Source organism: Lithobates pipiens, unplaced genomic scaffold, assembly GCF_037356315.1.
Source record: "Lithobates pipiens isolate NorthernLeopardFrog02 unplaced genomic scaffold, aLitPip1_a1.2 Scaffold_1, whole genome shotgun sequence".
NCBI lineage: Eukaryota > Metazoa > Chordata > Amphibia > Anura > Ranidae > Lithobates > Lithobates pipiens.
Window position 1 is genome coordinate 175,112,331 of NW_027507685.1, and position 27,926 is coordinate 175,140,256.

Here is a 27,926-nt window from a genome sequence, read left to right on the forward strand (position 1 = left end):
GTAAGCGGAGATCACTGGAGTAGTGGTGACACAGAAGTAAGCGGAGATCACTGGAGTAGTGGTGACACGGAAGTAAGCGGAGATCACTGGAGTAGTGGTGACACGGAAGTAAGCGGAGATCACTGGAGTAGTGGTGACACAGAAGTAAGCGGAGATCACTGGAGTAGTGGTGACACAGAAGTAAGCGGAGATCACTGGAGTAGCGATGTGACTCGGAAGTAAGCGGAGATCACTGGAGTAGTGACGTCTTCAGTAATTTCCAGCTCCAGGGGCTTTGGCCAGTTATGGTATTTACATAGTTACATTGGTCCAGGCTAGGCCAATGTAACTTTAAAAAATATACCATGCCTGGAATTCCTCAACACTGCACACCTTACCACATAGTAATGCATTGTGCTAACGCAGCCCATAGTGTGACTAGGTAAAGTCTCTGCCAAAAAAAAACAAGATTTATAACATAATGAGCCTAAGCCAGGTTAGAACACATCCAATGCAAGTTTTATTGCACATGTACAAATTAAGACTTCACATTTTTATTTAAAAAGAGATATAAAAACACACTTCGTATGGCACAAAATTGCTCTTCACAAAAGCTTATTGAGACGATGAGAGCAAGTTGTATTTGGGAAATCCTAAGATGACCAGAGGACAAGCGCCAAGATGCATCCATGCATCTGTAAATGGGTCGCTTAATACATCTTTGGGGAGCGAATAGAGGTGGGGGGGGGGGGGGGGAAATTGGTACAAAAATAAATTATTTACAATCCCTTCTTTTTTAGCTTCTCAGCAATTTTTGTATTTCGGCATAGTTGTTGAATATTCCTGTAAGAAAGAGACATAATTATTATTATACGTGGTTTTTCAAGTGTTTGTCCCATCATATTAACAAGGATAAAGTGTAAAATGGTCAAAATAAAGTAAGTCCATATAAAGCCACATGTCCATCTAAAGGCCCGTACACACAATCTGACTTTTTGACAACAAACATGCAAATTAGCTGTTTTAAGGCAACATCCAAACGTGTGTACGCTGCATCGGACAAACTTTTTTGGTTTTCATCAGACTTTTGTTGGCTGTGCCAACTGACAAACATTTTGACAACATAAGTCCGATGGAGCAAAGTCCAATCATGTGTACACAAACCATTAGACTTTTGTACAAAGTACAAACACGCATGCTCAGAACCAATGCAAAAGATCAGACAACAATACATAAGTTGACCAAAGGGTGGCACCGGAGTAATTGAACGTCCTCTTTTGAAGCGTTGTCAGTACGTTGAAACGTCACTACGTTCGTGTTTGTTGCCTAAAAAGTCAGATTGTGTGTATTCAATACAAATTTACGGCCAACACCCTTTGTAGAAAAGTCCACGGGAAAGTTTGTACAAAGTCTGATTGTCTTAAGCATATCCTGTCCAGAGGGTGACTGCACTGCTATTTGCTTTCATGTCAGAATGAACGGTGTTGTCCCCCCTTTACAGGAAGTGGAAAAATAAGTGATCTACTGGCAGGATCAACTAGTAGTAAAACTATTTTTAGAGTGGATAATTTAAAAGCTTGATCGGCTTTTAGTGTCTACTGGAGAGATTTCTCTACATTTCTTGTGAGGACATGGTGGTACATTTCTCCTACATTTTTAGTAGAGTGAGGAGGGGTTAGGACTTATGCCATTGTCTTTATTGCTGTCTGAACCCTTGTGCCACTTTGACCACTGCATCCTTCTTTCTTTAAATGGGAGTAATAAGGATAGGAAGTGAGGTAAAAAAAATACTTTTTTTTTTTAATGATTCTTCTGTTTTAAATGATTCCTTTTGATAGTGATCCCAACCTTTTCTTGTACAATGGGACATAATGTACACTGACTTACCACTTCAGTAGTTATTGTGTATGCCACACTAAGGATCTATTTTCCAGATTGTGCTTGCTGGGAAAAACCTTTTAGGAGAAAGAGAGAGAAATTTACAATGAAATGAAATTAATGAAAGAGAATGCAAAAAATGTACCTATTTGTACATAGGAAACACATGCAATGTTCTGATTGTATGGTATTATACAATTCCAGGTATTCTGTCTCATCACAGTGTTGGAAGGCGGCAAAGAAGCCACACAAGGCTACACCTTTTGGTCCTTCCCATAACTAGCTACTTTTATGTAACATACTGTGGTACTGGTAATCGGGTCCCACCAATCCACTTTTCATCTTGACCCATCTTGGTTCTTGGCCAATCCGCTCCCACCACAGTTTAGACAATCTAGTTTACAGTTCTAACAACCTTTTATTTTTTTCCATCATAGGTTAGGATGCTTTAACGTATACTAGAGAAGGAGTGACCTTAAAACTGATACGTTTTTCTAAATAATCAAAATGGTTATTGTACATAACCCATCATGTTAAGGAAAAATACTAATAACATATATACTGTGTATCCGGAAAGTATTCACAGCGCTTCACTTTTTCCACATTTTGTTATGTTACAGCCTTCTTCCAAAATGGAATAAATTCAATATTTTCCTCAAAATTTTAAAAACAATACCCCATAATGACAACCTGAAAGAAGTTTGTTTGAAACCTTTGCAAATTTATAAAAAAAAAAAAATCACAAGTATAAGTATTCACAGCCTTTGCCATGACAGTCAAAATTGAGCTCAGGTCAGGTGCATCCTCTTTCCAATGAAGATTCTTGAGATAATTCCACCTGGGGTAAGTTCAGTTGATTGGACATGATTTGGAAGACACACACCTGTCTATATAAGGTCCCACAGTTAAAAGTGCATATCAGCGCAAACCAATCTGAGACAGGATTGTATTATGGCACAGATTTGAGGAAGGGTACAGAAAAATGTTGTCAGCATTGAAAGTCCTAAATGAGCACAGTGACCCCCATCATCTGTAAACTGATCGGGGGAGAAGGGCCTTAGTCAGGGAGGTGACCAAGACCCTGATGGTCGCTCTGACAGAGGTCCAGCATTTCTCTGTGGAGAGAGGAGAACCTTCCAGAAGAACAACCATCTCTGCAGCTCTCTACTAATCAGGCCTGTATGGTAGAGTGGCAAGACGGAAGCCACTCAGTAAAAGGCACATGACAGTACTGAAGGACTCTTGGACCATGAGAAAAAAAAAATCTCTGGTTTGATGAAACAAAGATAGAACTCTTTGGCCTGAATGGCAAACGTCATGTCTGGAGGAAACCAGGCACCACTCATCACCTGGCCAATACCATCCCAGGAACTGTGAGACTAGTCAGAATCGAGGGAAGGATGAATGCGGCAATGTACAGAAACATCCTTGATGAGAACCTGCTCCAGAGTGCTCTGGACCTCAGAATGGGGTGAAGGTTCATCTTCCAACAGGACAATGACCCTAAGCACACAGCCAAGATAACAAAGGAGTGGCTACGGGACAACTCTGTGAATGTCCTTGAGTGACCCAGCCAGAGCCCAGACTTGAACCCGACTGAACATCTCTGGAGAGATCTGAAAATGGCTGTGCACCGACTCTCCCTATCCAACCAGAGGTCCCACAAAGAAGAATGGGAGAAACTGCCCAAAAATATACTTTTATACATGTGATTTTTTTCCGTTTTTTATTTTCAATAAATTTGCAAAGATTTCAAACAAACTTCTTTAACGTTGTCATTATGGGGTATCGTTTGTAGAATTTTGAGGGAAATTAATTGAATACATTTTGGAATAAGGCTGTAACATAACAAAATGTGGAAAAAGTGAAGCGCTCTGAATACTTTCCTTATGCACTGTATTTAAGTTGTGTTTTAAAATTGCACAAGCTACACCTGTGATGCTGACTTTTTACCACACGATGGAGCTGTTTGATGTAAGGGAGAGAAGGGACTCCAGTAAAAACTTGTCAGTGTATACAATTCAAATTGAGCTATTGAACTCTGTAAACAGGGGGCTTTAAAAAAAAAAGATGCACTAAGGAGAGTCTATACACCATATAAAAAGAGGCAAAGAGCTCTGTCTGTTGGCTATATATGTCAATGCAAAAATAGTCCTATAAAAACAAAGCTACTATCCCCAAGGCAACGTCATTTGCTCAAACAAGAAGTTAGGAGCTCACTGGATTTCTTGCGAATCATCGGGTGTTTTTCTGTGCTTGCAGCAATTTTAAAATCACAAAACTTAATTAAAAAGTCTGCTTGAAAATGTTCTAACTGTCAAATTACTGAAATAGTTGGACATAAGTTACTACCTTTTTCAAAATGTAGATTTACCGACAACTGTGAAATGTGAAGCCCTTCCTAAATTGGAAACATTTTGATAATTAAAGTTGGCCCTTTGACTTCACATTACACAAAGATTGTTTAGCCAGATTGTTATATATGTGAGCAGGAATTCATTTGAGATATTCCAAAATCTCTTGAGGGGGAAACAATGAATTATCACTCACTTCCAGATGAACCTCCACCTGGTCGATTGGAGCCTTGATTCTGTGATCCGCCTCCAACTTGTTGATGTGATCCTTGATTTTGTGACTGGGAAATTTGAGAAAAGCCACCTCCAGTACCACCACCACCAGAAACCTGGTTTTGGGAGAGGTTACCTCCTCCAATGCCGGTTCCATGGCCAGCTGCAAGAATGATGTATACATACATTTAGTTCTCAAATAAACCAAAGCATGTTTCAAGCATGTCCAGTGTTGGGTATTGGTTTCCTTAATAGCAAAACATTTTTAGATACTGTCATTTCACACTGTTAATTCAAGATGAATGGACGAAGGATGGTGATCTATCAACTTTTTTCATAATATTTCTCTCAGTCACTGTGAAGACAAGAGAGGTCTTATTACGTCTATCCAAAATGTACCAGTGGCAGCCAGTGCATTGTCATTGTGGGTGTATACCCTGATCTGCAAGGCTGAGCTGTATACCTTGCTCTGTGATGCTGAGCTGTATATACTGATCTGTGAGGCTAAGCTGTATACCCTGATCTGTGAGGTTGAGCTGTATTCCTTGAGCTGTAATGCTGAGCTGTTTACCCTAAGCTGTATAGCCTGATCTGTGATGCTGAGCTGTATACCCTGAGCTGTATACCCGGATCTGTGATGCTGAACTGTATACCCTGATCTGTGAGGCTGAGCTGTGAGACCGAGCTGTATACCTTGATGTGTGATGCTGAGCTCTATACCCTGATCTGTGAGGCTGAGCTGTATACCTTGATCTGTGATGCTGAGCTGTATACCTTGATCCGTGATGATGAGCTGTACACACTGATCTGTGATGCTGAGCTGTATATACCGATCTGTGAGGCTTAGTTGTATATACTGATCTGTGAGGCTGAGCTGTATACCCTGATCTGTGAAGTTGAGCTGTATTCCTTGAGCTGTGATGCTGAGCTGTATACCCTGATCTGTGATACTGAGCTGTATAGCCTGAGCTGTATACCCTGATCTGTGAGGCTGAGCTGTATACCCTGATCTGTGAGGCTGAGCTGTATACCCTGATCTGTGAGGCTGAGCTGTATACCCTGATCTGTGAAGCTGAGCTGTATACCCAGATCTGTGAGGCTGAGCTATATACTTTGTCTTCTGATTCTGGGGCTGCATACTCTGTCCTGTGATGCTGAGCTGCATACTCCTGACACTATGGGTAGAAGCAAGTGGAATACAGAGGACAGAGTGGGTGGATTCTGTAAGGGGTGGGGCTTATGAGAATTGGGAGGGGTCAAAAAGGAAGGACGGGGTCTTGCGCCCCCCCATCCTAAAACGTTGCCAGCCACCACTCACATCAACACAGAACTACATCAAGTAATAGTTGTAGTAAGGGGGAATGCAGAAACCCCCAAGACCCAAAGAATACAGTGGGGGAGATTTACTAAAACGTGCACACAGAATCTGGTGCAGCTATGCATAGTAACCAATCCGTTTTTAGGTTTTAGGACCCTTTCACACGGGGCGGACTCTGTCTGCTGATCAGAGCAGAGCGGTTGGATGAGCCATCCGTGTCCACTCAGTTTATGCAGAGTAGACATGAACAGAGCACGCTCTGCTCCATGGGTGGCCAGGAGTAAACAAACTCCGCTATTCATTTACACCCAACTGCCCTCCACTCCGCCTAGATGGAGGAGGAGGGATCCCCTCCCATTTTTAAGAATTTTTTATTTAGATCACCAGACCAGACTAGAGGTAGGCTCTGTAAAAGGACAAAAGTCTGTTTATACCTGCCGGTCCATGGAATGAATGGACTGTCAATCAGGTCCACCTGGAAATTTGACAGACGAACCCTTCGTGTGAAAGGGGCCTTATTGTCAAAGCTTAATTGAACAAGCTGAAGTTAGAAGCTGTTTGGTTACTATACATAGCTGCACAAGATTCTGTGTGCTTCAGTTTTAGCAAATCTCCCCGTGTGTCATTCAACTTGTCAAAAGTTTGAGTTGATGGAACTATTCAGTAAATCAATAAGGATCATGCTATGAATATCTATCACCTTGGAGTTTTGGGTTCTCCAAAGCAAAAACTATTCTTTAGCCTACTGAAACAGATAACAAATAGCAAAAATAGTACTCACATCCACCCCCTCCAATTGTCTTGCAGCCTTTAGACACTGGAATATCATTTGGGTTTAGTCCTCCTATAGATAAACAAGGTCAGACAAGATATTAGAACAAATAGCCCGGTGAACAATTAGGGTGGCATCTGAACATCTCTTGGTACAACTGGGCAAAGTAGGTGTTGGTGTTTCTAAATCCAAGAACAATAAAATAATATATTGCAGCTTAATAGCTGGAGGGTTCTACATGGGCAGCATAGTGACGAAGTGGTTAGCACTTCCAATTAGCAGCAGTGGGGTTGTAGCTTTGAATCCCAACCATGGCACTACCTGGAGTTTGCATGTTCTCCTTGTGCCTGCATGGGTTTCCTCTGGGTACTCCGGTTTCCACCCACACTCCAGACATGCTGGTAGGTTATTGGCTCATGTCTAAATTGGTCCTAGTATGTGTATGTATGTGAGTTAGGGAACTTTTGATTGTAAGCTCCTTGAGGGCAGGGACTGATGTGAATGTACAATATATATATATATAAAGCACTGCATAAATTGACAGTGCTGTATAAGTACTTGTAATAATAACAATACCAGTCAGTAGATGTAGTGGCTACAATCGTTTTCTTTTTTCATTTAATTTTTACCCTATTTTTATCTTTACGCTTTGTACATAATATTCTTGATTTTGTTTATCTCAGTATGCCATACAGGCTTTTAAAATACTCAGTGGAACTCTAGGCCAACAGATACTGTAGATACCTCATTGAACTATGTATATGTATTTGTTTTACCACCCAAAAGGTTTGTAATTTTCCTCGCCCAGGCTTGTGGTTTACATCACTGCTACGTTTTATAGCCAAGAGGTGCACCCTCTATAGTTTGATTCACTTTAACACATTATTTTGTCACCTGTCTGTCCATAGGCTACTCATTGGAGAATGATTTGTATATATATATATATATATATATATATATATATATATATATATATATATATCAGCGGACAGGGCAGGCTTTATAATAGTGAAAACATGTTGCTGGCTATATGTCGTGGCAGGTCACTGTTAAACACAAGGCTGGAGGATGAACAGAAATTTTAATCTTTTGGCAGGTATATTTCACATAAATGCATTTTAACAGTGCAAGGTGTTTTCACCTTATTCTGATTCAGATTTTTGGCATTAGTCCTAGCACTAACCTTCCCTGTAACCCTAATGCCGCGTACACATGACCAGACTTTCTGGCAGACCAGGTACGGCGGTCTTCCCGACCAACTTTTCAGTGGAGTTCCGACAGACTTCCGAACAAACGGACTTGGCTACACACGAACGGACTAAGTCCGTTCGAAAGTCCAATCGTTTAAAACGTGATAACGTAAGGCGGGACTAAAGAAGGAAGTTCAATAGCCAGTAGCCAATAGCTTCCCTTGCTTCGTATTTGGTCCGTTAGACCAGCATACAGATGAATGGTTTTCCCGATAGGAATTGAGTCTGTCGGACAGATTTGAAACATGTTCTATTTCTAGGTCCGTCGGATTTTTATAACGAAAAACGGTCGGATTAGCCCACACACAATCGGATTGTCCGACGGACTGATCCTGTCGGACCTAGTCTGCTGGAAAGTCTGGTCATGTGTACGCGGCATAACACTAACCCCATTTGTAACTCTACACCTGACCCTAACCCTGCCTTTTACCCTAATGCTAAACCTCAATGTAACCCCACCTTTAAGACAAGCCCAGTAGCCTCAATTGTAACTCTAACCCTCCCTGAAACAATAACGCAAATGTTTGATCTTACATTAAAAATCTCATGTTCGCCCTATAGCCATTTTACTGCTACAGGCCAGCACCTGTGCGCCGGATCATGTGTGTGTGTGTATATATATATATATATATATATATATATATATATATATACATACAGGATCCAACACTTCTGGGTAGGGGCCACCAGCCTCTCACTTCCGCTGTGATTACACACACAGCGGAAGCTGATCAGCAGGTGTACGGTATCCAATGTCCTTCGGCACCCTCATCAGGCAGAGAGACAGAACTGTGATCTGCCTATGTAAATAGGGCAGATCACCTTTCTGACAGGAGGGAAGGGATGGAGTTTGTGTCCTTGCATAGTAGGGATTTAATTCCATCTCTTCCCCTAGTAAAAACACCTCACACAGTATAGTAAAACACTGGCTAGGCACACAGTTAACCCTTTTATCGATCCCGATGTTAACCCCTTCCCAGCCAGTGTCATTAGTACAGTGACAGCACATATTTTATAGCACTGATTACTATATTAGTGTCACTGGTCCCCAAAAAGTGTCCACCGCAATATCACAGTCCCGCTATAAGTCGCTGATCGCAGCGATTACTAGTAAAATAAAAAAATTAAAAATATCCCATAGTTTGTAGACGCTATAACTTATGCACAAACCAATCAATATATGCTTTTTGGGATTTTTTTAACCAAAAATATGTAGTAGAATATACATTGGCCTAGATTGATGAAGAAATTAGATTTTTTCAATTTTTTTATTGGATATGTTTTATAGCCGAAAGTAAAAAATATTGTTTGTTTTTAAAATTGTCGGTTTTTTCTTGTTTTATAGTGCAACATTTTTTTAAAGCGCATCGGTGATCAAATACCACCAAAAGAAAGCTCTATATGTGGTAAAAAAAAGGACATACTTTTTTTTGATACAGCGCTGCATGCCCCCGCAATTGTCAAGCTGGTCATGAAGGGGGGTAAATCTTTCAGAGGTTAAGTGGTTAACCTGCACACTAACCCACCTTCTCTGTAACCCTAGCACTAACTCTGCGTGTAACCCCACCTGTAATAACACTAATCCTTCCTGAAACACTAACGTAAACCCTAACCCTGCCTGTAACATATGGTGTAATTTCTAATTTACAAAAAATATAAAGAAAAGAAGATGAACTGACGTTGTCTGACTTTTCCGATTATATACAGTTCACTGGTGATGGTTCATTGTTATTCTTTATAAAAATTGAATAATAAATAAATTGTGTATATTAAATGGTAAACTTAGTATAAACAATAAACTGTTATACTTTACCTGGCAGTCTAGGTGGATTTACTATACCGCCACCACCACCAATGGATCCTCCACTGCTAATTTGTTGAAATCCGCCTCCAAATCCAGCTCCGCCTCCAAATCCAGCTCCGCCCCCGCCTCCAGCTCCGCCTCCGCCTCCAGCTCCGCCTCCGCCTCCACCTCCACCTCCACCTCCACCTCCACCTGAAGATCCAGCAAAATGACCCGTGCCTAAACCAGATGATCCTAGAAATGAACCTGTGCCTACAACTGAAGATCCACTTGACGATCCATGAAAAGAGCTTGATGATCCACTGGAAGATCCATGAAATGAGCTTCCCATTCCACCTGATGAATGGAGATTGCTGCCACTTCCCATGGATGAGCCTGAAAAAGTTCCTCCACCTGAAGAACCAGAAGCCAAACTGCTCTGACCAAATGAACCTCCTTGACCTGTTCCTCCTTGTACTGGCACAAATTTTATCGTTCCAAGGATGACTTGATCTTGCGCAGATGAGCCACCTCCTCCACTTGAACCTGAAATGAGTCCTCCACTTCCACCAGATGACGACATACTGTTTTGGCCGAATGAACCTACGATCACTCCACCACTGCCTGGTCTTGGAGGAGGGTTGACGTTTCCTGCAAGGATGACACTGCTGTGCTGAGAGCTTCCTCCAGCTGAATGGAATGAAGATATGCTACTTGAGCTTCCACCTCCAGAAAATGAACTACCCCCTGCTCCACCGGACATGCTGGACTGGCCAAAAGTGCCGCCGCCTCCTCCTCCTCCTCCTCCTCCTCCTCCTCCAGAAGAAAAAATGTTCTGGCTACTTGAGCCTCCAACTCCAGAGCTTCCTCCAGCTATGCTGTAGCCTCCTCCTCCTACTCCTACTCCTCCTCCTCCTCCTCCTCCTCCTCCTCCTCCTCCAGAAGAAGAAGAAGAAAAAATGTTCTGGCTACTTGAACCTCCAACTCCAGAGCTTCCTCCAGATATGCTGTAGCCGCCGCCTCCTCCTCCTCCTCCTCCTCCTCCAGAAGAGATAATCTGGCTACTAGAGCCTCCACCTCCACCACTTGACATGCTACCACTGGAGCTGCTTCCTCCGGTCATAGATATAGACTGGCCTGCAACATTCAAGATGAAGAGTAAGAATACCAACAAAAGCAACACACTTATTTATCAAGACTGGAGCAGCCAGATGGGCATAGCAACCAATCGGCTTCTTTCTTTTATTTTCAAAGCTTAACTGAACAAACTGAATTTAGAAGCTGATTGGCTGCCATGCACAGCTTCTCCAGATTCTGTCTGTTCCAGTTGTAATAATTTCCTCCTATGTGACTATGTGTAATTAAATCCTAGAAGCTTAAAGCCTAAATACAGTCTCACAACTTTTTCTCTCTTTAAAGCTATTGCACTGTGCTTGTTATGATATTTAACACATGGAAATGCCTTAACATTCCCTTTTCTCTTGATGGAAATGTACATCCTGCCCATTCATTTCAAAAGTCAAGACACAAACTTGTAGTCTGGGGGTGGGGGGATCTGACCAGATCTTTTAGATTGCTAAGTGCACTGTGCAATATGGTAAAACATCAGTGCCTACTGGACCATATGACGCAACTACTTAGCAGAAAAATAGAAGTAAATCCATAAAAACAAGGAGTATTAGTGCATCTAATTTCTGGGATTTAAATATAAACTACAAGTCAAAAAAGAAAGTTTCGGATCATTTTATTTTTAAATTATTTTTAGTATTTATTGCATTATTTTCCAGAGTTTACAGTTTGACACAACTTTTATCATTTTTTGTGCTCGTCTTTATTTCCTACAAATTCATAGACTGTCTTTTTCATATATTAGTCATTGGGTAATATATAGTTAATTGGGCTAACAAAAAAAAGAAGCATTCAAATTTAAGTTTAACCAAAGGACAAATTAAATAAGTTAAAAAACTTTTGGCTGATCTAGACTAAGGCAAAGCATGGTCCAATTTATTGCAACAGTGAAAAAAATTCCCTCCTGATCCCCAAAGGCAACTGATACTCCATGGATTAACAATCCTAGTAGTTATCTCCTATAAGTAATAAAGCAGAACAGTGGCTTTCAATTAAAAAAAAATGTGTTGCAGCCTTAAGCCCCATACACACTATTCGATTTTCTGCAGATTTTTGTCTTCAGATTTACGAAAAACCATGTAGTTCAAGGGCCTGCCTGAAACTCTAAGGTTATTATATGGTTTTGGTAAATCTGAAGGAAAAAATCTGCAGAAATTCTGATGGTGTGTATGGGGCTTTAGGCCTCATGCACACTGGTTATTTCCCCAGCTCTTCTGAATGCCTTTCTACTTTCAATAGAAAAGCAGCGTTAAAAATGCCCCTAAAGACGCGCTTTCAAACGCATTGAGGCATGTTTAGACACGTTGAACAATTTGGGCCTTTATTCTTTTCTTTGGCCAAAATATTACTTTATTCCGGCCAATTGAATGAACGCTCAAGCTCTAAATATGCCTAGAGTTTAGGCGCATTTAGATGCGTTAACATGTAATTGGGCATGTTGGGCATTATTTTTTCCTAAACTCTCCTCCCTTGAATGCGATTTTGGTGCATCCAGATTTTTTCCTGTAAATGCCTGTTTGTTCATAGACATGCTAACATAGAGGAGTGTTTAGTGGCAGCAAAAAGTCAAGGGCCTGTAAAATGTTTTTATTTTTTTTGTTGCAGGGTGCATGAAGCCTTAATTATAGAGTAGGAGGATTTGCACTTACAGTTTTCTCTTAGTCCCCTACAAAGTCCCCCTTTTGATTCTGCCAGAAAATCCCACCTAATGCAACTTCTTGTGATGGCATGGCAACATTGCTGTACTACTCCTGAATTCAGAGCAGAGTTGCCACTTCCATGCTTGGTTCCCCTACATTGGGATGAAAAAATGTCACAGGCGGTGTGGCTATCGACATTGTCATGGCCGATTCACAAACTTTTAGCCTGTCAATCGGCACCTAGTTCTGCCCACTGATTTCTGTATTGGCAGCACTGCCTCTATTGCTGAAACTGTGTGAGCTACAGTGTCTTGGAAGGGGAGTGTGTGAGACACAAATGAAGCAGGATTTGACTCAGTCACAGAAAGCAAATGTTGTTCTCTCTTTTCTTTTTGACACTGTTGCAGTAAATTGTAACTGGATTTGGGACTTGTTTAGACTTCCATACAGAAGCCTTTAATCGTGTTTTAATAACCAGTTATTCTTCGTGAAACTCACCCAGCACTTTTATGAAGCAATCTATTTACATGGGTAGAGCAGACACCTGGAGGAAGTCTATTCTACATTTCCACAGCTCTTAATGTAAAGAAGCCTTTCCATACATGGAAGATAATTATATTTTTCTCCAAGTGCAAACAGTGCCCTCATGTCCTTTGCAATGACTTTAAAGTGAACAACTTTGCACCAAGTTTATTATATATGGAGCATTTCTGAATTCATACAAAGTTATCATGTCCCCCCTTTAATTAATCCTATAAAATAGATGAATCGTTTAGCTTATAATTTCCACATCTCTTTTGAACTAACATCTTTATATGCAGTATTATCTGCTTGCAATATTATTTGATAGGTGACATATATAAAATGAATAAAATACCAAAGTAGGAAATGGAGGAATGCTAAAACACAGCTACTGTGTAGAATTACAAAGCGGGAACTTCAAACGAAACAGAAAAGGGATAAAAATCTTATTTGTTCCTGTGAACAAAACAATAACCATAGATTAAGAGGTACTTACTTGAAACCCGAACAAATCCTGGAGACCCATCACATACTGGAAGCAGAGAATTGGCATCTAGAGGAGTGGAAGATGATAACAATAAATATATAAAACTCCATCTAAACACCAGAATATGTTAAGGCAAAAAAAACCTTTAAAGTTTTGCTACTAATTTACTGCTGCCGGTGTCTCCTTTAAGCCTAGTACATGTGGGCCAAATGTCGGGCGGTGCAATAAAAAGCGGTCAACATTTGGCTGTGTGCATAGCAGCTGGTCCGTCAGAAGCCGGCCAACAGACGAACATGCTGGAAAACCAGCAACCAACTGGCTCCCGATCAGATGACCGGGGTGTTCTGCGGGAGGGCATCCCCCTGTCAGAACACAATAGCTCAGCAGGGAAGATCACTGTACTTACAACATCGGATTGTTAGTACAGCGGCTCTGACCGGAGCTGTCAGTTTTTTTTTTTTTTTAATACTAATGGTGTGTACTAGGCTTTAGTGAGATATTCCTAAGCTTCCTCTCCTAGCCACAACCATCAACAAGACAGGAAATGAGAGTGAATCTTCTCAGTGATGATATGACCAGTATCTCCCTACTTCCTATCCCAGTGACCCGACCGGAAGTGAAGGGAAATCTACCTAATAAGTGCAATGACAGTAACAGAGGGCTGTAACCCACTCTGGAACAAGGAAAATACATTTTTTTTCTGCACTATATAGATCATAATTCAAAATGATGGCAAATAAATGATAATGGTTACATTAACACGATATTTGTAGCACTACCCTAAAGTAGCCACTGTAATTTAAAGGGTTCTTCCCCAGATGCTGCCAGGCACACAGCAACGTTTCACTTATTCTGGCTCAGTAATCAGTCTAGGGCAGGGGTAGGCAACCCAGGGCCCTCCAGCTGTTGTGGAACTACATTTCCCATGAGGCATTGCAAAGCTGGCAGTTACAATTACTCCCAGAGGCATGATGGGATTTGTAGTTCTGCAACAGCTGGAGGGCCCAGGTTGCCTACCCCTTGTCTAGGAGATGGCTTCCAAGACTTCAAACAGAATTCAAAGACCCATATAAGTACTGAAATCACTCCATTGCCACACCCGTACACTCTAATTTGAAAATAACAAACCACTTGGATCGGACTTTATAGGCAAATTGGACCACAACAAATTATAAAAAAAATCTATATTTTTATTATACATAGAAAACGTAAAAGAAGATTTTTTTCCACATAGACAGTTAAAATATGTATTCACATCTGTACAAAGTTCGGCCCACCGTGGCCAATTATTATTTTCAAATTGTTGTTACGTCACGTGGTAACGGATAAGTGAGCCCCTGCGCGTCAACATGTTTTGCTGATTTCGCTTCCTCAGGACACCCAAAAGGGTGACACAGGATAAGACAGGCTTCACTACATAGATGAAAAATACAGGGGAATGCCCAGGGGAGACTTTGTATGTATGCATGCTCACATCCACACAAGGTGAATGTGGAAATGTATTTGATTGCATTGTTTATGATTTATGTACAATGTATGGCATTGTGTAAATGTAACAAACCGACATATTGAAATATGCTGTATTTTTTCATCTATATAGTGAGACCTGTCTTATCCTGTGTCACCCTTTTGTGTGGCCTTAGGCAAATCAGCGAAATGCGGTGATGCACAGGGGCTCACTTATACATTACCAGGTAACAGCAATTTGAAAATAATTGGCAGGGGTGGGCCGAACTTTGTACAGATGTGAATACGTGTTTTTAGCTGTGTCCATTTATGTGGAAAAAAACTTTTTTTTATAATTTGTTGTGGTACAATTTTCCAATAAAGTCCGGTCCAAGGTTTTTTTTTATTATTCTCAAATTAGAGTGTACGGATGTGGCAATGGAGTGATTTCAGTACTTATAAGGGTCTTTGAATTTGGTTTGAAGTCTTGGAAGCAATTTAACCCTTTAGAGGATATTGGCATATGTAATTGCAATGTGCTCCTTTCAAAAGTTTAATTTGATACTATGTTAGGCATAATGTAGGTCTATACCATCTTGCAATTGTTTAGAAGGATTTTATTAAGTGCTTCCCTAAATTATTTTTTAGACAGGCTATACAAGGTCAACTACAGTATCTAAGGCTGGCCATACATTATACAATTTTCTTATTCAATTTCCTTTAGCTTTACCTTCAACTATGTAGTGCAAGGTTCTGCGTGATTGCATAGAAATTAAAAGTATTTAGAGAAAGGTTGTACAAGAAGTTTGTATATTGTACTGTATGGCAAGCCTAAGGTGGTAGATTTCTCTGGGTGGTGTGCTGTCCGGGGTGGCTTTATTCATTAGTATATGGACCCCCTTGTGGGTCTTTCCTGGTGTGTGGGTTCCATCTCTCCCCCTGCTATGCACCAAGTAACCGCAGTTGTGCAAGTGCATCATCACATAAAATAATAGCAGGCAATTCCTCTTTTATGTATATTTTGTGTATTTTTTGGAGGTTTAGAATCATTTTGTCACCCCAGTTTCAACTCCTGGGGAATAAGATTAAGTTCAGGAAACAAGGTGTGCCCTGTACCATCAATAGGCAGTTTTGCTGAATGGATTTGGTGGCCTTTCACCAAGCCTATAATGGTGGGAGGGCTATTGGGATTTTGTCAGGGGGCCTAGAGAAAAGGGATAGTTGGATTTTTTGTAAAGGTAAAGTCGTCTTTTCACTTTCTAACCCAGAGACACAGCAGGGAGTGAGGGAAACCCCTCTCAAGCAATAACCTCAATTGAAAAGTTTCTCCTTTATTCCTGTTGTAGTGATCCTTTTTAAAATTGTAGTTTTTCACCATTTCTATCCCAGCGAAAATGATCACCAGGACAAATACAAAGGTTGAGATCTCCTCAAAGGAACAGGCACATCAATAAAGACCTGACAGGGGTTTTAATCTTTCCCTACTCTAAAAATAAAAAGTTTAGGTTTAGGGTATACTTCAAGGATGTTTAATACGGTTGTGTAAGATAAGATTATTTAGAAAGTGCAGAAAGCCGTATTAAACCGATTTCATTGGTTTATAGCAGTGATTGGAGCTGATTTATCATGGAAAACTTTTATACTCTAGATTAAAAGACTGTGTACATTGCTTTTTGCCTCAGTAAATAACCATCTTCCTGCGCTACCTATAGTAATTATGCCACGCCCTGTGCTATTATTATTTTTGTATTTCAATTTTAATTGACAAAGACCTGGCTCAAAAATCTCTCCTCTGTCCTCACCTTTGGGTGGAATCCCAATTGGAATAATATATTGGCTTTTTTAGTCATCATATTGCTCAGGCTGATTCCAGGCAATGTCTAGAGTCATCTGGGTGGCGGCACGCCCTTGCCAGTCAAAAAAGATGAAACACCAACAACTTGAATGCCAAAAAGGCTGTGCACATGCAATAAAATCTCTGGTCTGCCATAGAGTGATGGCACAGCAGGATAATCTCATGCGTGAGGTGTGGTTATAAACAGAATTTAATGACTGTGATTAAAACAAAAGAATCCACATGATACATAATACTGCTTTCAGTGGAGAGCTTAATAATTTAGGCAAGAAGATAGTTACCCTAGGTAAGTAGCCCATAAGACTATAGTACTGATTTCATTCCTAATAATGCAAAATATATGAGTTTTTACACGACAGTGTCCATCAAGTTAACTATAGTCTATATTGGTATACAGTGGTGTGAAAAAGTGTTTGCCCCCTTCCTCATTTCCTGTTCCTTTGCATGTTTGTCACACTTAAGTGTTTCGGAACATCAAACCAATTTAAACAATAGTCAAGGACAACACAAGTAAACACAAAATGCAATTTGTAAATGAAGGTGTTTATTATTAAAGGTGAAAAAAAATCCAAACCATCATGGCCCTGTGTGAAAAAGTGATTGCCCGCCTTGTTAAAACATACTATAACTGTGGTTGTCCACACCTGAGTTCAATTTCTCTAGCCACACCCAGGCCTGATTATTGCCACACCTGTTCACAATCAAGGCATCACTTAAATAGGAGCTGCTTGACACAGTAAGGTCCACCAGAAGATCCTTAAAAGCTACACATCATGCCGAGACCCAAAGACATTCAGGAACAATTGAGAAAGAAAGTAATTGAGATCTATCAGTCTGGAAAGGGTTATAAAGCCATTTCCAAAGCTTTGGGAATCCAGCGAACCACAGTGAGAGCCATTATCCACAAATGGCGAAGACATGGAACAGTGGTGAACCTTGCCAGGAGTGGCCGGCCGCCCAAAATTACCCCAAGAGCGCAGCGACGACTCATCCAAGAGGTCACAAAAGACCCCACAACAACGTCCAAGGAACTGCAGGCCTCACTTGCCTCAGTTAAGGTCAGCGTTCATGCCTCCACCATCAGGAAAAGACTGGGCAAAAATGGCCTGCATGGCAGAGTTCCAAGGAGAAAACCACTGCTGAGCAAAAAGAACATCAAAGCTCATCTCAATTTCTCCACAACACATCTTGATGATCCCCAAGACTTTTGGGACAACATTCTGTGGACCGCTGAGACAAAAGTGGAACTCTTTGGAAGGTGTGTGTCCAAGTATATCTGGCGTAGAAGGAACACTGCATTTCATAAAAAGAACATTATACCAACAGTAAAATATGGTGGTGGTAGTGTGATGGTCTGGGGCTGTTTTGCTGCTTCAGGACCTGGAAGACTTGCCGTGATAAAAGGAACTATGAATTCTGCTGTCTACCAAGAGATCCTGAAGGAGAATGTCCGACCATCTGTTCGTGTACTCAAGCTGAAACGAAACTTGGGTTCTGCAGCAGGACAATGATCCTAAACACACCAGCAAGTCCATCACCGAATGGCTGAAGAAAAACAAAATGAAGACTTTGGAGTGGCCTAGCCAAAGTCCTGACCTGAATCCTATTGAGATGTTGTGGTATGACCTTAAAAAGGCCGTTCATGCTCGAAAACCCTCTAATGTAACTGAATTAGGACAATTCTGCAAAGATGAGTGGGCCAAAATTCCTCCAGGACGCTGTAAAAGCCTCATTACACGTTATCGCAAACGCTTGGTTGCAGTTGTTGCTGCTAAGGGTGGCCCAACCAGTTATTAGGTTTAGGGGGCAATCACTTTTTCACACAGGGCCATGATGGTTTGTATTTTTTTTCACCTTTAATAATAAACACCTTCATTTACAAATTGCATTTTGTGTTTACTTGTGTTGTCCTTGACTATTGTTTAAATTGGTTTGATGTTCCGAAACACTTAAGTGTGACAAACATGCAAAGGAACAGGAAATGAGGAAGGGGGCAAACACTTTTTCACACCACTGTATATATGGGTTACATTGTATATCCTAAGTTAATATATAGTAAAGGGTATATAGTAAAGGGTCTGTTAAACAAAAAATTTTGTTTTCATTTTGAAGAGCTGATGGAGGGTCGTGAAGATCATCTACATGTTTCTTCAGGAAATTAACAGTGTTGAGAACTCTGCATGAGCTCCCAGGCCTGTACACTGGCAACAACAACAATGCCTGAAGAGGACTATAAACACCCAGGGGAACTGCTAGAATCAGGTTTAAATTCAAGTGCTCATGGTCTCAGGCCTGCAGGTCTTACTTCCTAAGATAGATAAGATTGTTAAATGTTTGGGTTTAAGGGAGCAAATAGTAGTTGAAAATGAGAAATTAGACATTCCTGGTAGCGGTTAAATCTCTAGTGTTGGAGAGGAAATGTATTAGAAGCTTTCTGTCTGGGACAAAAGGCCAGACACAGGAAGACTAATGTTAAGGAATACTCAAGATACTACTGGAGAAGAAGGTACACTATAGAAAAGGCAGAACAAACAGAGGAAAAACAGAAGAGATAGAAAGAACAAGGAAAAGTCCATGTGAAACCTGTTCACTGTGGCCCTCTGCTACTTTTCACCCTAGGTGTGCCCAAGGGTGCCCTGGGTCCTTGTAGACCATAGCAATGTCCTCAAAAACACCTATTGGTAGCAGGTGGAGTTAAACCTCCTAGATCAGTGATGGCGAACCTTGACACCCCAGATGTTTTGGAACTACATGTCCCATGATGCTCATGCACTCTGCGGTGTAGTGGAGCATCATGGGAAATGTAGTTCCAAAACATCTGGGGTGCCAAGGTTCGCCATCACTGTCCTAGATGGTTGAAACAAACCTGGGAACTATAATTGGGAGATGGAGTACAGGTATATAAAGTCAATAGGTGACTCAGCAGACCAGACTCTGTATATGATTGAAATGTAACTTTCGGGTTGACCCACCCTTAACAAAAACCTATAGTGAGAGAAATATGGGGGCTACCACTGTTGACCTTCTTTCAGATATCCTGTTATATTGGCCCTCTGGCTTCAGATCATTCGGAAACCTTGACTTGGAATAAATATGGAAATCATAAAATCTAGATGTCCTTATCTATGCTTGCTTTACGTTTGAGTCAAAATATTGAAGCCAGAGGGCCAAAATGATAGCAGGCAACTAGCACTCTTGAAGAAGAGATCAATAATGGCAGTGTCCATGATTCCTTTCTTGACTGTTTTTTTTTTAAATATCCAAGTGTGACTTACCATTAGGACCCGAGGACCTGTAGCTTGGATCTTTGCAAAAGTTATGTGGAGCAGCATCTGTAAAGACATTGAAGAAGGAGATATTAAACAACATTGAATGAGAACATAGATGCAAGTATTGTGATTTATCTCATCAAAATTATTTGTTTATCATATGGTTAATATATTAGAAGTTTGGGTTTAGAATGATACCATTTATTGACCTACTAAATAGATTGTAATGCAAACTTTCAAGGCATGCTGGTCAGCATGCTTGGAGAGCTTGTGTTACAAATCTAGTTAGCCAATAGCTAATAAATAATATCACTGGCTGGGAAGGGGTTAACTTCTAGGGACAATGAAGGGGTTAACTGTGTGCATAACAATGTGTAGTGTGTGTATTATGTGCTGCTTTTACTATCTGGCTGTTTTTTCTCCCTTCTGTTTTTAGGGCGAAGAAACAGCCAGATCACTGTTCCCTGTACACAGAGTTCTGTGTTCCTGTAAACTCAGAACTATGTGTGTGATTGGCTAAAATCATTGGCTGAAATCATCTGTCAAACTCATGTTATGTCCAATCACAGCACAAGTTGGCAGGGGGTGCACATGTATGCATGCCCCAAACCCAGAAGAGGGGCCGCTACATACCAGTACTTTGCCCAGCCTGCATCTGCCGCCCACCCGCAGTACAACAACAAGCTGTTAATGGGTCTAAGGATAGTCTATTATTATTGTTATTATTATACAGGATTTATAAAGCACCAAAAGTTTGTGCAGGGCTTTACAAAATAATGGGAGTTAGTACAATTTTAATATAATTCAAGACAAGAGGGCAAGGTGGGTCCTGTTGAAACTTGTAACATATGAAAGCCTAGAACCTCACCTGCTGATTGGCATACACAATATTATTGTGTAATATTTCATATATAAACTCCTATACGTTGCATTTGTTTTGATGTATTATTTGCAGTTATTTGTACATGTGTAGGCATCGTTGCTAGTGCTGCATAGTGCATGTACTTTATTGCTCCTCTCCTACCATGCCAATCTACTAGTCTACTGAGGGTAGAACCAAACAAGAGCCTGTCTAGATTGTTTATCCTGTACTCAGCAGTGATTTTGTGCACAAACATGGAGAACACACATACTCCATGTGCATAGTGACCAAGGATCACAGATCTGCAAAGCCACAATGCTGACCACTTGGCCACAAACCTGGCTGTGCATCCAGCCACAAATATACAGACAAGGCTGGCTAATTTGCATGCCTTCAGATCTTGATGAACCCCAAGTTCTGGCATGTCTTAAATGCTTCTATTACAGCTTGGATCCTCATTAACTGAAAGGCAGTTGGTTTTACCTGCCTATAAGAATATACATTCATGTACTTCTAATCTTGAATAGTTTCAAACTGACCCAGCACCATGGACAGAGAACAAGACACGTCTGCATTGACTACACTAAAGGCACGTACACACGATCTGACTTTTTGACAACAAACATGCAAATTAGCTGTTTTGGGGCAACATCCGATCGTGTGTAAGCTCCATCGGACAAACGTTTTTGGTTTTCGGACAAACTTTTTGAAAACATAAGTCCGATGGAGCAAAGTCCGATCGTGTGTACACAAAAGCATCAGACTTTTGTACAAAGTATAAACATGCATGCTCAAAACCAATGCAAAAGATCAGACAACAATACAGAAGTTGACCAAAGGTGGTGCTGCAGTAATTGAACGTCCTCTTTTGAAGCGTTGTCAGTATGTTGAAACATCACTACGTTCGTGTTTGTTGCCTAAAAAGTCTGATCGTGTGTATGCAATACAAACTTGCGGCCAACACCTTTGTACAAAAGTCCATGGGAAAGTTTGTACAAAGTCTGATCGTATGTATGAGGCTTTAGAGCTGACATAGAGGCTACAATCTGTAGTACAGGAAACATTAACTGCTGGGCCATTTGGTGGTTTCAGTATTATCTAAGTATTATTTTAGTATAGTAGTAATATAGTGTTATTATCTCTATTGCTCAGTTTACTGTAAATGTGTGCTCTTTTATGCAGTTTCTTTGAAAGGAATAAAAGAGGGGATTCCTATTTTTTTCTCCTCCTCCTATTTTTCATCGGTGTGCAGAAAAATAGATAATATATTACATTAGCCAGGAATAAATACACAGACAGAAAAGCAAAGTGATCATAGGCGTGCGCACACCCTAATCACCCTTTACAGCACAGATTCCCCCTACTTCCTTGGCTCCCCACTTCTCCCTGCAGTGCTACCAGCTTCCCTCCTCCCCCGCCAGCTGTTGCTGCAAGGATGTTTTAGGATGAGTAGAGGAAGGGGCGGGTAAATATGTAATTGACCATCCCCTTCCCTTTCTGAATGAACATTGAGTGATCAGTAGTGTGTGTTTGAGCTATGGGGTGCACACCCTAATGATATAAACTGCACACACCTATGAAAGTGATACATGTTGGTAGCTAGCTAAAGATATTACAAAATACAAATTTAGGGAACACTAGGTTCCTTCTTAAATTATCTTAGTTAGCCAATAAAAAGTATGCAATTGCAGACACTTTTCGGGTACTTACACACAGTACTGACATATGAGCATCAGATATTTCTGGCAGGAAAAAAACATAAGGATGGGCTGCATAGCAGATGTTTATTTTCATGTATTTGTATTTATGCATGTAAAAATTCTTCTAGCTTTTGTAATCAAGGGAATGTGGTGTATGAATATATTTGTGCATAAACGCACATACGTGTATAAAATTACTGATCAGCAATGCAGATTTTTATACTTTTTTTTTTTTTACTGATCTACTCTATATGTAAGGCAAGTTTACGCAACTGTGTGTACAGGTCAATTAAAGGACAATGGGCTGCATTTACATCAGTGTTTTTTCACCCATGTATCTTCATAGATGTTAAGAGTTTACAACACCATTACACTAATTCATAATCCAAGTGTAATATTCTTTCAGGACTGGGGGGTACCAATGTCAAGGTATGTCATTGAGCCAGGCTTGCCTTAAATGTTATATATAAAGTAACTCCTAGGCCTCTTGATCTGAACACAGGTGCATTGTTGTCTATACAGTAGAACAATGTGCACTGCTTCATAAAGATCAGTAATGCCATGAAAGAAAGAAAAATGTATTAAGCAGAAATCGGTTTCAAAATTATAATTTTGAGTTTCAGAGTCAGAATTATGTTATTTAAATGTCAGAATTCAGAGTTTCAATGTTGGAATGCCGAGATTTAAAGTCATAATTGTGACTTTGAAACTCAGAATATTGATTAAGCACTTCCATACCAGACCGATTCTGTCACTCCTCTCCTACATGTAAAAATCATAATTTTTTTGCTAAAAAATAACTCAAAACCCCCAAACAATATATATGTTTTTTTTTTTAGCAGAGACTTTACCATTAATACACAGATACCCTGTAAGTAATATGCTTTAGGGGGATTTTTATATCTATTCTATTGTTGCCAACTATCAATTATGCCCAACTTTTTAGGAATCAATACAATTACAATTTTTATTTATCATAGACCTACATCACGTGCATCCCTCCTGCATACTACCTTTGGTAATAGGTTTCATGGGTTTTTATATCAATTCTTTATAGGTTAGTATGTCTATTTTTTTTTATTTATTATTAACCATAGGGATCAGTGAGGCCTCAATTATATTGGGCAATGCTGTGTAACATCTGTGAGTGTATATACATGAAATTTATTGGACTATGTATCACTATATTGTATAAATTGGTTTACCATTAACATTGGGCTTAGAGAGGCCCCAGGTCATATTGGCATAATTTTGTATTACCATTGTCTATAATCATGAATAATATTCGATTATGTATCAGTATCATGTATGAATTTAAATCGATTCTGAGATATATATACTATTACCATAATCATAATATTCCTTGTTTATGAATCATTAAATATTAATTTACCCATCCAATCATCTATTTACTTGCACCCGCATGCTCCAACAAAGTCCCCCATTGTTTATATCATTAGGGTGTGCACCCCATAGCTTTCCACAGTGTGTCAAACCCAGCGCTGTCTACAACATTGTGGTCTCCTATACAAGGGCAATTACACAATACAAAACCTCAACTTCACTCTATCCAAATTAGACTAAAAATTCAAAGATGATAATAACCAATTCATAGATAAAGTTCATAAATAAAGTGCAAGTTTGTGCAAAAAATATCAAGTTCCAATGTTCTTGTGACAATAAAGTGCGGATAAGGGCAATCAAGTGCCATGCTCCCTCCTCATGTGCCTTTTGCCACATTGTATATTAGTAAATTATTACTGTGTGCAAAAGGTCTTGCTGGTTGACACCACTATTTCTGCGTTCCGAATGCATTTGTGCAGGCATGTTTTTTTATGTGTTTTTGATGTGTTTTTTTTTTTTTCATATAATTTGAGGGCTTGTTTGTTCCAGATGTGTTATATACAGAAAAAAATGCAACATGTTCTACTTTTGTTGACTGCAATGGTTCACACTTCACTAGTGTGAATTAGGGCCATTGGAATCCATGTTAAACACAGTCAATGTGTTTTTGATGCAGAACATAAATGCACTGAACTGCATCTGGTGTGAACCAGCCCTAGGGCCCTAATTCATACCAGTGCAGTCAGTTCCAGTTCTTTCAACAAAATTAAAACCTGCTGCATTTTTTTTCCAGAATGCATGACCACGCGTGTAACTGCATCAGATCGCACCAGTGTACACACTGTCCTAATGAATACAACACTTTTTCAAGTGTCAAGAGGGAAAAAATATACTGAACTGCATTGAAAATGTGTACAGAGACATCCAAAACATTTGTAACTGCATAGACAAAAACACATCTGGAATGCTGACACTAAACAAGCCCTACCTTAACAAATTTAAACAAAATATATATATATTTATGCCCTTCACTATCAATTCTTTCTTGTAGAATAATTTTACAGACTAAGCTGGTGGTAGGTTAATATGAACCATTTGGTCATCTTTGAAAGGTTGTTGAAAGTGATTTATCGTTCAACAATCAGGTATATACTAATTACACATACTAATATCAATATTTATTCATATAATTATTTTGGCAATTTCCATATAAATTGGAGAAGACTACCAGATTTTCTAATAAAAGTTGCCTACTATTTTGTTTATTAAATGAATACACTAAAGTAGATGATGGGTTATGTAGTGTTCTAGATTATTGACATAATTTATGTGAAATTTATATAGCAGAGTGCATAATAGTCTAAATTGACAATAACAGTAAAAAACAAAACAAAAATGTAAGCCATAGTAAATAATTACTTTACAAAAAATGTGCTGTACCATTGGACAAAGAGAAAAAGAAGTAGCATAATAAACATATTATGATTTTGATGATGATGAAGATAATTACTGTTGATCATTTCCACTTCAATACCCGGCCATAGTAAAATAACTTCCTTGACTTTGGGGGGTGGGGGGGATATCTGAATGATGCCTGCAGCTACAGGCATCATTCAGATATCATTCTTTGCAGCCAGTGATTCTGTGCACGAGAAGAATGATCATAGTGGCAGTTCCACTTCTTGATCGTTCTTATAGGCCCCCCTCCCACCGCCATCCGGTGCTTCTTTGGGCTCTCCCATGCCATCGGGGGCCCGGAGAAAGAATCGTCCGCTGGATGAGGACCTTAGAGATTTCCACTGACCAGATGGTCACCAGTCATCTCTATGACCGTCGGAGGCCCGGGTGCGATGTTATGATGTCACGCCCGGGTACCCGGAAATAAACTAAGCTGCGATCGTGGCTGTCAGCATGAGATAAGTGAATTTTTTCTCATCTCATGCTTTCCAGCCTGGAGGAGAGATGTGGGGTCTTATTGACCCCACATCTCTCCATAAAGAGGACCTGTCACATAGATTCCTATTACAAGGGATCTTTACATTCCTGTAATATGAATAAAAGTGATCAAAAAAAAATAATGTAAAAAAAGTGTAAAAATTGACATGTTAGGTATCTTTTTACTCAGTGTAACATCATCTTTCACATTATACAAAAAAATTGGGCTAACTTTACTGTTTTGTTATTTTTTAATTCATGAAACCATTTTTTTCCCCCCAAAAAAAAGGTGTTTGAAAAATGATTGCGCAAATACCGTGTGAGATAAAAAGTTGCAATGACCACCATTTTATTCCCTAGAGTGTCTGCAAAAAAAAAACCATATGTATAATGTTTGGGGGTTCTGAGTAATTTTCTAGCAAAAAAATCATGATTTTTACATGAAGTGCCAGAATAGGCCCGGTATTGAAGTGTTTAAAGCGGAATTCCAGGCTTTTTATGTTTATTAAAAGTCAGCAGCTACACAAAGTGTAGTTACTCACTTTTAATAAACAGACACTTACCTGTTCCACGGTCCAGCGATGCGGCCTAATAGAGCGTCGCTCCTCTCCACCGGCACCTCCATTGCCACTCTGGGCACCCGGCCGTGACAGCTTTTGTCTTCACAGCCAGGCACACATGGCGCATGTGCAAGTCACGCTGCACTCCCAGAGTGGACAGGCGATCTTCTGGGACCTGTCACGTGTCCCAGGAGATCGCCTTGAGGGAGGGGCCGCCTAAGGTGAAAGGAGGAGTCGCCTTGGCGGTCCCTGGGCAAAAGTGAGACAGGAAGTCCCCCTCCTAACGAAGCCCCCACTTCCACCCCCCAAAAAAATTACATGCCAAATGTGGCATGTAAGGGGGTGAGGAGTGCTTAAAGTGGAAGTTCCATTTTTGGGTGGAACTCCTCTTTAAACAAAGACATTGTAAAAAAAAAAAAAAAAAAAAAATCCTAAAACAAAATTTTTGGTATGCAGCATGTATATAGATGTTGAATGCAGAGATCAATCTAATACCAATATAAAATGTTGTGTTTCTGGGGTAATGAGCATCCCCAAGGAGCCACAGAATTGAGGAAAGGCTACAGCAGCAGTGTGGACAGACACTTGTATCTGTTTAAAATGTAATGTTCTTCACATTTCATTGTACCAAATGTTGATGAGTGATCACTTGCACTACACAATCATTAGCATAATTCTAGTAACCATATTATTTTTATTATTATTGTTTTTATATCACTAATATTAGTACAATACATTTGTTGCATAACTATATGTTTGAATTTTATCATTTGAGTTCAATAATTAATAATATATAATACAGTCATATTATTTAAGGGCAATAACCATTTTAGACTATAGTTATTTATATATATTGTTATCATTATTGATTATTATTGTGATTATTTGTATGTACTGTTATATCACTGTAAATACTAATACAAATACTATTACTGCCATATTGTTATTATTATTTCTATCATTATTATTCATACCAAAAATAATATTATTATTATTATGAATAATACTATTATTAATATTATTATTATTAGTAATAATATCAATAGTAATAATGATTGTTAATTTGCACTCTACTACTGTTAACAAAAGATTATTATTATTATAGAACATATTACTACTACTATCATTGCTACTAATAGAAGTAATAATAAAATATATCTGTAATCCTCTAATTATTATTGCAATATAAAATGAACGTATAACTGCACCATTACAAAATTACATAATTGATAATATTATAAGTATTATTTGCTATTATAAAGTACATAATATTATTCTTAACAATAATATTTATAAAAAATATAATTCTAAAATTATGACTACTCATATAATATTTACATATAGTCGCATCATTACAAAGTATGTTCTTCAGAATCTATTGATATGCTTTGAAACATCTTTTGAACTTGTTGGGTAACTTCTGACAGCATCTCTGTCAGATCAGTTATAATACAGTTATTCCGCCTCATCCTATATAGGTACTTATCCCATTAGTTTAGATACTTACTGCAGACACTTAGCAGAGCTGCCCAGCACAGGAGAACCTTTGATGGACCCAACCTGCTCATTCTGGCTGCTGTAGGGTCACTTGTTTTTTCAGAACAGGATCCGTGAATCACCAAATGCTTGCC

The 27,926-nt window shown here is 39.5% G+C and overlaps 1 protein-coding gene across 1 annotated transcript; it reads right to left on the minus strand.

Moving 5' to 3' along the window:
• Positions 1-476: 476 nt before the first annotated feature.
• On the minus strand, positions 477-27,926 carry LOC143979491 (uncharacterized). The gene is made up of 8 exons (XM_077478938.1): positions 27,803-27,926; positions 19,901-19,957; positions 13,334-13,390; positions 9,578-10,684; positions 6,524-6,586; positions 4,408-4,587; positions 1,867-1,934; positions 477-822 (listed from the first exon to the last, which is right to left on the minus strand). Exons 1-7 carry the CDS (start codon positions 27,861-27,863, stop codon positions 1,903-1,905), a joined length of 1,557 nt encoding a protein of 518 aa, XP_077335064.1. The 5' UTR covers positions 27,864-27,926; the 3' UTR covers positions 477-822; positions 1,867-1,902.